The sequence below is a fragment of the Cornus florida genome, unplaced genomic scaffold (assembly GCF_030987335.1).
Source record: "Cornus florida cultivar Cherokee Brave unplaced genomic scaffold, ASM3098733v1 CherokeeBrave_3.0.0_Hap2_Chr05, whole genome shotgun sequence".
NCBI lineage: Eukaryota > Viridiplantae > Streptophyta > Magnoliopsida > Cornales > Cornaceae > Cornus > Cornus florida.
In genome coordinates, this window is record NW_026775575.1 from 76,697,084 (window position 1) to 76,709,412 (window position 12,329).

The window sequence follows — 12,329 nt, forward strand, 5'->3', positions numbered from 1 at the left end:
TCTATAAATGTAAAACTTGGCCACCTCCTAAATTCACAACTCTTCAAGCTTTGTTGGTTATGGCGACTCCATCAAGGAAACCAACACTCTTTAGTTTGTCATGTTCGAAGACATGGCAATGAGGTGGCTTACGCATTAGCAAAACTATCGAAGTACTATCTCTTGAGTGATGTGTTTCTTGAGATTGTGCCATGTAATATCTTGCTCCTTGGTGAGCAAGATATACACAGTTCTGCTATGTAATTGTTCTCTTTGACAGGGAAAAAAAAATCTCATACCCAAGTTCTGTGTCCTAATAAACATGTCACTCAAGAAATAGAACAGTCAATCACTACTACCAAAAAAAAAAAAAAAATCTCAAATGAGCAGAATTAAAGAAAAAAATTGAGTGCACGGTCGAAAAGACAAACATCATTCTTCATATCAATGCTACTTGGCTACTTCATCTGCACCGTCGATTCACATGGCAATCTGGGTCAAAATGTGACCATCAGAACGGAGATATCGGGTTCATCTCAGACCACCAGTGCTTTGTCTGTGCTCCTTTCGGCCACTGCTATGTCTTTCTCAAGTCATATAATTAATTCTTTCCATATCTACAAAGGCCATGTTGAAAGTTATTACTACTATAAAATATTTTCTGCTGATCGAGCAGCTGAGCAAGGCTGCTAAAAATGACTTTCTAGCAATAACGGTGATTATAGAGAAGCGGCGGGGATGAATGTCTGGTGGTGGTGGCAGTGATGGTGCAGTGATGATTTTGGTAGCGAAAGTAATAACAGTGGTGGATGACTATGGTGGAGAAGATGATGGCAATGGAAATAGTGTGCTGGCGCAAATGGAGGCAATGTTGGAGCAAGTGGTGGCAGTTCTGGAAGATTGACGGACAACTGCATTAGTGGTGGTGAGGTACATGAGTTATTAAAATTGCCAGGACAATTTAAAAGTTCAAAATAGCTTATCTTCCTTGAGACATGTTTATATCTTTATTTTTATTTTTTATTTTTTATTTTTTATTTTTTTATTAATTGGTATTCACACACGTGTCTTCTGAAATTCGAATCTTGACCTCCCTTTAAAACATAAAAGTCTGATATAGCTAAGTCACTAACATGTTTGTATGTTTATATCCTTTCTATAGCCATATTCAGATTTTGAATTGAAACTGCAAAATCAAATTCAGTCCCACCCCATTTCCTCAAACCAAACACACCTAGAGAAATCTAGAACATAACCTTAGATGAAAAAATAATAATAATAATAATAAAATAAAATAAAAATCGAGAAGCACTTTTGAAAGTACAAAACCATAAGGTTATTATGTTCTTCAAATAGAAGATCAATATATAATTGATCAATATATAATTTCTCTAGGCTATATGGCCATATATTAACCAAACAGAAAAAACAGGTAGAAGAGACGGAAATATAATTGAAAAAAATTAACCAAATAAAAAGCCAGCATCCTTCCTTTTCTTCTTGTGTGAATCAACTTATCTTATACCAAGCTAAATAAGCCTTCGCACTTACCTACTTTTCACAATACTTCTATGGATGTCTGTCGGCAATAGAAAAAACCAAAACAAGAAAGAAAAATAACATTCTTCAATATTACAAGGATTTGGGTGATGCACACAAACACTGAGACATGATATATATACATTTTTCTTATCTTCTTGTTGAGCCAATGAAGTTCTTTCCTGATCCACTAGAAACATGGTGAAGTTCCATTTGATCCACCTTTACTGGCTTTGAACAAATTCTATAGTTGGCCCATTGATGTGTTCCTGTATAGCAAAGAAATCTGATTATATAATATCACTAAACCAACTGAAAGAAATTCATAAACAACATTCTTTAGACTCTGGTTCAAATTTGTGAAGTTTGATATAATAACTGAATAATGTGTCATTTTCAAAGCCATGGATATCATATGGGTAGAGAAGTTCAAGTTCAAGCATAAATGGATTACGCATTATAATCAAATAAGGATAGAATAAGATATCAGGTAGAAAAAACAAGTTTGTGAATATAATTTTAAACAGTTATTTAATAATTACTCAAAAGAAGATCCTTTAATTGAATTACATGTTCCTGCACATAAGGGAATTTTTAATTTTTTTTTTTTTTTTCTAAAAAAAAAGGGGGGGGGTAAACAGAAACCAAAATCCAATCTTTTCCTTTATCCTTGTATTTGTTGTTATGAAGACTGGGTATAGTTGGAAGCTGTAAACCCACTTTTTTCAGCCCCACAAACAGAATCACACGATATCAAATATTGAAAATATATATATATCAGTAATACTAAATTTAAGATTAGTAAGAGAAAATTAAGACGATAAACCGATGTTCAAGGAAATGAAAGAAAAAATAAAAAAACATTTGAATATAAAATTAACAACTAGGGAAACAGACCAGATCTCAAATATGTGTTTAGATTAGAAAAGAAGTTTTAAAATTTTTAGTTAATAAATGATCCAGTATAAAATTAGTGATTACGAAAAATATAGATTTTGAAATTCCCCAATGACATACCAAGTAATATTGCGGGTTCATGACTGGATGAATACCCCACTTTTTCACCTTCAATAGCCGTCCATCAGGATAGGATCCATCAATTGAAGCCTTAATGTAACACCACCCATCAGAATCGCACATCCATCCTGTGTTGGGTGTATGAAGAAGCATGATGAAATCTGACGTAGTTCTGTTGATCCAATCACCTATAAGATAACCAGGACGACCTCCCTCCTCATATTTACCGTTGATGTGGATACAAAGTGAATTCTTATACTTGTCATTGTTATCGTCCTCGTCATCGAATGGTTTCTCATTACCGATAACAGCACAAACAGAAACTCCTTTGAGGTAACGTAAAGAATTTGAATAGATCCTCAAACACACCCAAGTCATGTCCACACCATCACTCTCATATTTTATATGGCTGAACCAACTTGGAATCTCACTTCCTGGAAAAAAGACCTCACCGTTTGATCCCTGTACCATGAAAACCATACATGAGGGGCTGGTTAATCTTGAAATATATTGACAGACATAAAAACCATAGATAACGTATACACACAACAAATACATACGCCTGCCGGTAAATCTTCACTTTTTGAATAGTATATATTTGGCTTCTTGTTCCCGTTCCCATTCCCATGATTCTCTGTCAAATTGAAGTTGAAATTGCATCCATCACTTGTTCGAATGGAATACCCTTCTAGTGATACGCAACCTTGTGCCAAAACTTCTGTTGTAAATTCTGGAAGTGACAATGTTTGGAGGCTTGAGCAACCACACAAAGAAAGACATCGTATGGATGATGGAAGTGACTCCAATGTCTGGAGCCTTACACAATCGTCCAAAACAAGTTCATAAAGGTCTGTAAGTTGAGAGAAGCTTGACCGTAAGCTAACAAAGTCATTCCTGCTTAGATCTAATTTCCACAACGAGTGAGGAAGATTGAGAATAGATTCTTCATCTAAATTGCTGTAACGCCAATATAATTCTAGAATACTCAACTGTGCAAAGGATGATGGTAACTTTTTTACACCACTACCACTCAACCAAAGTTTCCTTAAACTCTTCATTTCACCAATATTGTCCGACAAACTGCCAAGCATTTTGCAATGACACAGACGTAACTCGATTAGGCCTTCGAGTTGTACGATAGATGGAGATAAATCTTTTATAGGACTTTCATACAAGTATAGTTCCTTCAAACTCTTCATATCTCTGTGGATCTCTGGACACTTCTCAAATTTTGAGCACCCAGCTAGAGAAAGCACTTCAAGAGATTTTAAATTAATTCTTGTTGCGAGAATCTTCAGATTTTCACATTTTTTTGAAACTCAACCGAATAAGCCTCTCATGAAATTCAATAGACGGATGAACCTCAACCAGACTTGTACAACCTTCAAAAATCAATCTCTCCAAACATGGCAACCCTGACAAATTAGGAGTTTTCTTCAAATTTGTGCAATAGCTGAGATCGACCAATTTTAACTTATCTTGAAACTGTTAAATCAAACAATTAAAAAATAAAATAAATCAACTACAACCAACTCAAATATAATTATCCAACAGGAGGGGAAATGTATGTAAAATAACAACCTCACCATTAACTTCTAATCTTCTCGTCTCATTAGAAAACAGAGATAGAAAACACATGACAGCTACATGTAGTTTCCCGTTTCCTTTAGTTTTCATTTTTCGTTTTCCTTTTCCTTTTCTATCTCTCACATCAGAAAATAAAAAATAGACTTAAGAAAAATAAAAAGACTCAGGAAAGAGAGAGTTACTGAAATTATACAATCACTAGATCAATACCATTTGTTCAATTAGTTTATTTCAATTTGCATTAACTTGGGTATAGTTAAATGAAATGTAGGAGGTGTAAGTAAAAGTAAGAGGAGGTGAGTAAATGAAAAGAATATAAATTTTCCAACGTACATTTTATTAGTATATAACTTTTTTAAAGAAAATTAGAAAAAATACCATTTCATAATTTAAAATGCATGAAACTTGAAAGAAAATAAAGTACAATATTCTAATCAAATGACCAAAAATTTCGCCTCCTTGTCTATTACCAATTTGACCCAAACATAGGTAGTTAGCAAGAAATTCAATTTTTGTTTTTTACATGCTAAATTATAAAAATGTACACTTTAGTTTGATTTGGTATAGAAGGTAAAATTATAGAACCAAACTCATCATAACTGTTTTAAGAATAAATTGAAATCAGAAACCCTCAAACAACCTAAACTGAACCATTCTGGATTGTACAAAAACAATTTGCATTGGCCAGCTTCACGAATTGAGCTCATCCAAAAATAAAATCCAAAAATTATAGGTTAACTTAAATCAAGCCTTTATAAACATAATTTCTATGATGTAGATAAAATATTTCTCAATTTTCCATTTGAGATTGTGTTCCTAGTTTCTAATCTAACAGGTAGTAACATATGTAATGTAAGCCTACGATAAGAAAAGTTATCAAATCAAAATAAATAAGTTTATATATATATATATATATATATATATATGCAAGCACTAAGGTTCAATAGAATTTTTTTATTTTTTATTTTTTGACATCTAAATAGAGACTACTTTTGGAAGTAGAAGTGAACTGTTGATCAATGAAACTGAATCAACTCATACAAAAAACCATCTTTATTAATGAATTGACATAGTATCTAATTTAAATCATAATGCCATTTTAATTAGTTAATTAATATGGTTTTTATTTTTTATTATAAAAAATGATAGATTTTTTAAAATGTTTGGAGATGAACCTAAAGCTCATGTATTTAATTATAATTATAATAGTAGTTATCATAATTATTATCTGCATGGACATTCTTTTAACTATGCCCCAATAATTTGGAGATGTTCTTGACAATTTTTCACTGTAACCTTAGTGACACTGCTTCGGCAGTTGTTGAAAAATGAAAATGTAATCTAATCTTAACTACCCATGAAAATGTAACAATCTTTTTTTATTATCTTTGAGGCGTTGTTCGCTACTTTCTTATGGGCATAAAGTATAATCTAATCTAATCTTAACTACCCATGAATTCCCCTGTTCTTACTTAAGAGTTGGAATCCATGAGGTCGGCTTGATTGGCCAGTCGACGTGGGAACTCCAACAAATTAAGGGTTTTTCAAAAAAAATTCCATATATATATATATATATCAATGACTTTAACTAATCCAAAAGCTTTTGGAACAAATAACTTATAATATAAATTATCTTCAACCAACTTGACAAAGAAGTATTTTGCAAAGAGAAGCCTATTGCAGTTAAAATAATAGCATTACCTTCTTGTCGTCGAATCCAACCTCAACCAAGCTTTCACAACCTTTAAGACACAATTTCTCCAGAAATGGAAACCTTGAAAAAATAGGATTTTTTCCCAAATTTTTGCAGTAGCTCAAATCAAGGACTTTTAACATCTTTGAAAACTGTTAAAAAATAAATAGTAAAATAAGTTACCTTCAATGGACCAGAGAAAATTATTATTTTAAAAAAACTGGAAAAAAAATTTACCAAAAGGAAAATAGACTGAGTAAAATAATTATCTTACTTTTGTATTCAACCAAATCTCTTTGATCCGGCAATTACGTAAATGGAGTTGAACGAGATTTTTTGGATGAAAATTGTATGGCAAATGTTCTGCGGGATAGTCACTCCAGTCAAGATACCTTAACTCATTTGAAAGATAGTTAGGGCATTCATGAAGTTCCACGCCACTGATTTTGAGTATTCTTAACTTCCTCATCTTTGTGAAGGCATCTACGCTTACATGCAACCTTCCCTCTTCTTCAACGTCTTCTAAAGATAATTCTCTCTCAGGTAACACAATGCCTTCAATATTTTCTGTCCCCTATCAACCAATAAATAAAAACCTAATTAAAATTATACAACATCAAAGAAGAATATCTGGATAATACAATACAAAAAACTTTCTATTTTTTTTTTTTTTTTGCACATCTTGCACATGGAAATTAAGAAACTAACATATATGCCTTTAACATGTACCGTATTTTCAGTAAATACTTCTGATATGTCCGCATAAGACCATAGCCTGCTACGCCTCCCAGGATCATCAGATTCTTGACGAACAATTTCTCTACCCATTTCTTGTATCAAATCATGCATTGACAACTTGTTGTCTTTTGATATATTAATGAGGCACCGTTCTCTAAGAATTTGTATTCCAAAAGCCGTGTCAAATTCAGGCCTTTTTGAAAAGTCTAGGACATATTTCTTATTGTATCCTTTGAAGAAACATGCTATATCAAGAAAAATATCCTTTTCTTCCTTATCAAGGCCTTCATAACTAATTCTTAAAACTTCATGAATTTCTTTGGGAGGCTTGGTCTGCAACCTATTCAATATAGTTAAACAATCTTGCTTGCTTCTATTACTTAAATAGGAACCCAAAACTTGAAGAGCAAGTGGAAGGCCTTTGGCATAATTTTTTGCATGGTGTGAAAGTTTCTCATATTCTTCTTTGGGCTTATTTTGCTTGAAAGCATGCCAACTAAAAAGTTCTAGTGCTTCAATGTCATTTAGTACCTCAATATCATATATTCCAACATTGTATTTTTCCAACAAACGTTTGTCTCTAGTTGTTATGATGATCCTACTTCCATTTCCAAACCATTCCTCTCCGACATCTCCAACTAAGTACTTCAATGTATTTTCTTTCTCTACATCATCGAGCACTAGAAGAAGCCTTTTATTACGAAGTCTCTCCTTTATCTCATTGATACCCCTATCAGGATATGATATGGTTATATTTTTATCCATTAAGATCTCTCTGAGAAAATTGCATTGTAGTTTAGCTAAACCACTATGATTTGTTGACTCTTCTCTCACGTTTTCAAGAAAACAACTTCTTCCAAAAATTTTTGATATTCTATTGAAAATTGCTTTGGCTACCGTTGTCTTACCTGCTCCTCCAATTCCACAAATCCCAACAAAGAGTTTGTCCTCCTCAAGCAAAGAGATTACTTTGTCCACACGCGCATTGATACCCACTTCGTAATCAGTAACTCTGAATGGTTTAGGCTGTAGTTTTTCTAAAATCACTTGAACAATGCTTTTGATAAACTTATCCTCGTATCTATCAAGTAGAAAGCAAATTAAAATCAAAATCTAAAAAATATATATATATATATATATATATAAAGGTTGAAATAAGTATTTAGTCATTATAACTTAATATAGGGAAATAATAATAAGGGTTAAGTGCTAAAAAAACTCCCTCGTTATGTAAAAAAATGTGCAAGAAATACCCTTATTAAAATTAAGTTATGAAATACACTTATTAAAAATTAAGTGCATAACTCCCTATATTATCCACATTTGGAGCAAATTATACCATAATCATCAATTTTAACCAAATTTTTTTTTTTATGAAAACCCCAAAATGCGCCTGCTAATGTAAGCAAGGAAAAAGAATATTTTTCCCTCTCTATTCTCTCTCTTTAATCTGCTAATGTAAGCAAGGGAAATAAACCTTCCTGTCCTACCCTCCCGGAGAAACCCAATTGCAGATTAAACCGTGACAAATTGTTGAATCAAGATCGCTGCTCGCCCTGGTGCGATCAAACAAGACCCACACGAACATAATACAAGCACTACTCAATTTGAATCCTCTGTTCCTGGTCTTAGAAGACTCTTTATTGCCCAAATAGTAGACCCACATCAACTACTTGTTCCGATTTTTTAATTAGGTGTTATATATATATATATATATATATATATATATATATATTTGTACACATATAGTTTACAGGTTACATCAATAATGTGGATGGACAAAGAAATCTTATGAAACTAATATGAACTTGGACAATTGGATAGATTTAATAATATTTTAAATCATAGCAGATGGTTCAGTAGATTGCAAAAAGAGTTAATCCGAACATGTAGATTGAAGAGAGAGAATGAGATGGAAGAGAGCGAGGGTTCCGGTGGGGTTGGATGATGCCGCCGGTGTGGGGTGGAGATGGTGGTAGTGGTGGTGGCGCCGCCCACTATTGTGCCGCCGGTGTAGTTGTAGGGATGATAGTGATGGTGCCTCCAGTGGGAATGGGGCGGCCAGTTTGGGTTTATCCTATCACAGCGCTCTCATTGACATATATTTCTCCTATATTTATATATATTTTTATTTTATTGTAAGGATATATTAGTCAATTTATGGTTCAATTTTTTCAAAAATCCTTATTTACACAAATTAAAAATGGAGTTTTTCCAACTATAGGAGAATAATTACACATTTTGTATATTATGAAGGGGTATTTTTTGTCCTTAATTCTAATAATAATAATTAGAGCTGATATAACACTTCTAACAACCGGTTTGCGACAGTTAAAAATGCTCATATCCATTTGACTATTTGCTATTAACAAATATAAAATAAGAGTGAGTGAACATGTTAGTAACAGAACAAAATGCCATGACCCCGTCTTTATATAATTTTACTTAAATATGGAGTTTGCCACCGGATAACGGCAGTCTAAAGTCTAATTAAGATATGGGACTGTAATATATTAGGATGTTAATATATATACTTTTGTTGCTGCTCTTGATCGATCACAAATAATAAAATAAAATACTATTTACATTGAACTAAGCTAGTACGTAGTAAGTAAGTGACTGATAGAAGCAGAACATATACACCGAGTATATATATATATATGTACGTACCCATTTGCTTCATCTTCTAAATCGAATCCACTTAAATTTGCAACTTCCTTCAAAGCAGACCTCCATTTTTGCATCCTTTCCATCTCCACCTTATAAATTTCTTCATGCTGTCTAAATGCTTCGGCGTAACTCCTCTTCTGGTATCGAACTTCAGATGGTTTGACATGGTAGAAGATGGGCAAAACTATTAGTCCCTTGGTCTTACTGCAATCAAGGATCTCCACCAATTCATCCAGGCACCATGACGAATTAGCATACTTCTCCGAGAAAACGATCACAGCAATGCTTGATTCATTGATACTTTTCCAGAGATCAAAAGAAATGGATTTTCCTTGCTCAAGCCTTTCATCATCTTTGAAGGTCCTGATTCCTCTCTGATCCAGAGCAGTGTAGAGATGCCCCACAAAACTTTTGCGAGTGTCTTCACCTCGAAAACTCAAGAACACTTCATATTCGGATTGAGAAAGTGAAAAAGAAGATGAAGCAGTAGCCATAGGCCTTGCTTAATTGTTACTCGAAGCTAGAGATCGGACAGCAGTAAGTAACTATATATATATATATATATATATATATATATTGCCTCTTCAATTCTTAGCCATTAAGATAGATGCTTATTCAAATCTTAAAGAGCAGGAATTTGGTTGTGAGTTTCCATGAACCTTTCTTCGTTAATATATATATTGCCTTTTCAATTCTTAGCCATTAAGATAGATGCTTATTCTAATCTTAAAAAGTTGTTTCTTCAGGTACAGTTCTCTACATGTATAGGAGCCATGTTTGTGTACATATATTAATTTGAGGCCGCTGTCAGTTGTTTGAGGTGTCAGCAGCCAATAGGCTGCTGAGTTTTGCTATTTTTTATTTTTTGTTTTTTTTGAGCCTGACACTTTTGATTATTTTTTTATTATTTTTTCTGTTTCTTTGTCTATTCTCTCTCTTCTCTGAGAGAATATTGGGAACCCCAAGGGTACTTCGTCAGTATGTCCACCTGCTATCCCCTATCCAATAAAAACATGACACCTGGCTAATTTCCACATCAGTTTCATACTCAACAAGCCACTAACGGAGACGTTAACTTCCCTACTTTCTCTCTCTACCCTTTCCTTCACCGTAGTCTCTCTCCTCAGCTGACCGTCATAACCAAGCTCGCCACCAGCCTCTCCCCAGCCCCATCCGACTGGACCGTCGCCGACTACTGTGGTCGGGCCTTGACTGCGACAACTAGAACCGGGTCACCGCAATCAACCTCAATTCCAAATCTTTCTATTTAAGTTCTGATTTTTGAATTCATCTTTTGGCCAGATCCATTGCATAGTGATGGTTTTCTGTGTTGCTTTTATGATTTTTAAATGTTGCGGGAAAAAAAAAATCAAGATAAATGTGAGCTTGCAATCTTACACAGGTTGTGTTTGGAAATAAATATTCAAAGAATTAAACTTCTAATTTTTTTTCTTTCCCGTGAACAGAGCATTGAGCACTTTGTCTTGTCTTTTATTTTTTTCTTTTCCTTTGTGGGTCTCACCAATTTGCAGACTTTGAGTCTCAGCGACAACCCCAGTTTGTCGCCATGGACGATTTTTCAATAACTTCCCCAATTTGCAGAATCTCCGGCTGTTTGACAACAATCTGGTCGGTCCGTTGCCGGCGTCTTTTGGGTCATCGGAGATTCAGAAGCTCTGGCTGAACAATCAGTTGATGGGATTGTCGGGTACGATCGACGTGTTGCCCACGATGATCCAGCTCTCTCGGGTGTGGATACAGCAAAATGGGTTCACGGGTCCGATCCCGGACCTGTCTCAGTGTGTGAATCTCTTCGATTTGCAGCTCCGGGACAACCTGTTCAGTAGTCGGCGCCGGTCCAGTTCAAATCTCTTCAGTAGTCGGCGCCAGTCCAGTCGGATGGGGCTGGCCGTTGGCGAGCTTGGTTATAACGGCGGCCTCGTCAGCTGAGGAGAGAGAGAGTACTGTGAGGAGAAAGAAAAGAAAGGGTAGAGAGGGAAAGTAGAGAACTTAACGACTAACGGAGGCTTGTTGAGTATGGAGCTGATGTGGAAAGTTAGCAAAATGTCATGTTTTTATTGGATTGGGAGTAGCAGATGGACATGCTGACAGGGTACCGGTACCCAATATTCTCCCCTCTTCTCCCTCCCCTAATCTTTCTCTCTTTATGTCGATTCTCTTTTTTTATTACAGCCAAGAACTTGGGCCGGAACTAGCAGACAATGGACCGACGAGCAAAGGGCGGCCCATAAAATTCGAAGTGGGTTCGAGTCCTTGTGTGAGATCGTTTGAGTTGCAGAGAGTCGCCGACGAAATGGCGGTTGTCAACGTTGACGGTGATGGATTCAGTTGAGCCACAATCGATGAGGTAGTGGTCGATCGAAGAGAAGGAGGTTGCGATTGCAAGGTTAATGCGAACAGATCTGGCGATGGTGGATCGAGCTCGCGGCGGATCTGGCGGAGACAAGAAGACGATTGTGAAAACAGATCCGGCGGCTGTGTGATGAGCTTTTGGTCGGCGCGGTGAGCTTGGCGACGGTTCACGGGTCCTATCCCGGACCTGTCTCAGTGAGCAAATCTCTTCGTTTTGCAGCTCGGGGACAATCAGTTCACCGAGGTCATGCCTCCGACATTGAGTTCTCTTCCCAAATTGGTGAATGTCTGGTTACAAAATAAGAAATTGTAGGGTCTAATGTCTGTAATTTGGGGAAACAGTAGGGGAGGGAGAAGAGAGAGAATCGACAAATGACTGGCCCCTTTCCAAGACTTTTTAACGCGAGAGGTCGCTTCGCAAGGTCAAAATATGAATGTGGTTTCGGAAACTTTTCTAGTCAAATTTCCATTTATAAAAATCACTACTACAACTAATGAAGTATAGTGAGTAGGGATCGTCCACAAAGATTATACGTATTAGAATTTAACTTCAAATCTAATGTATCAACTGATTGCAAAAGATAGAGATTGGTTAATTAAACTACGATGCAAAGAAATTAAAATACAATTAAAATGAACTAAGTTAAGATAGGGATTTAAGAGATAAGAAGTAAGGTCTTGGGGTGTATTGGAGTTGCCACCAAGCTCGTTCACCAAACCACACACTTTTCAA

At 35.2% G+C, this 12,329-nt stretch overlaps 1 protein-coding gene across 1 annotated transcript; it reads right to left on the minus strand.

Annotated features, from left to right (window-relative positions):
• Positions 1-1,442: 1,442 nt before the first annotated feature.
• LOC132306036 (TMV resistance protein N-like) lies at positions 1,443-9,819 on the minus strand. Its single transcript, XM_059803233.1, has 8 exons — positions 9,152-9,819; positions 8,792-8,908; positions 6,495-7,634; positions 5,824-5,896; positions 3,942-4,020; positions 3,096-3,853; positions 2,536-2,997; positions 1,443-1,787 (listed from the first exon to the last, which is right to left on the minus strand). The coding sequence occupies exons 1-8, from the start codon at positions 9,715-9,717 to the stop codon at positions 1,743-1,745; spliced, it is 3,240 nt and encodes a 1,079-aa protein (XP_059659216.1). The 5' UTR covers positions 9,718-9,819; the 3' UTR covers positions 1,443-1,742.
• Between the last annotated feature and the right edge of the window lie 2,510 nt (positions 9,820-12,329).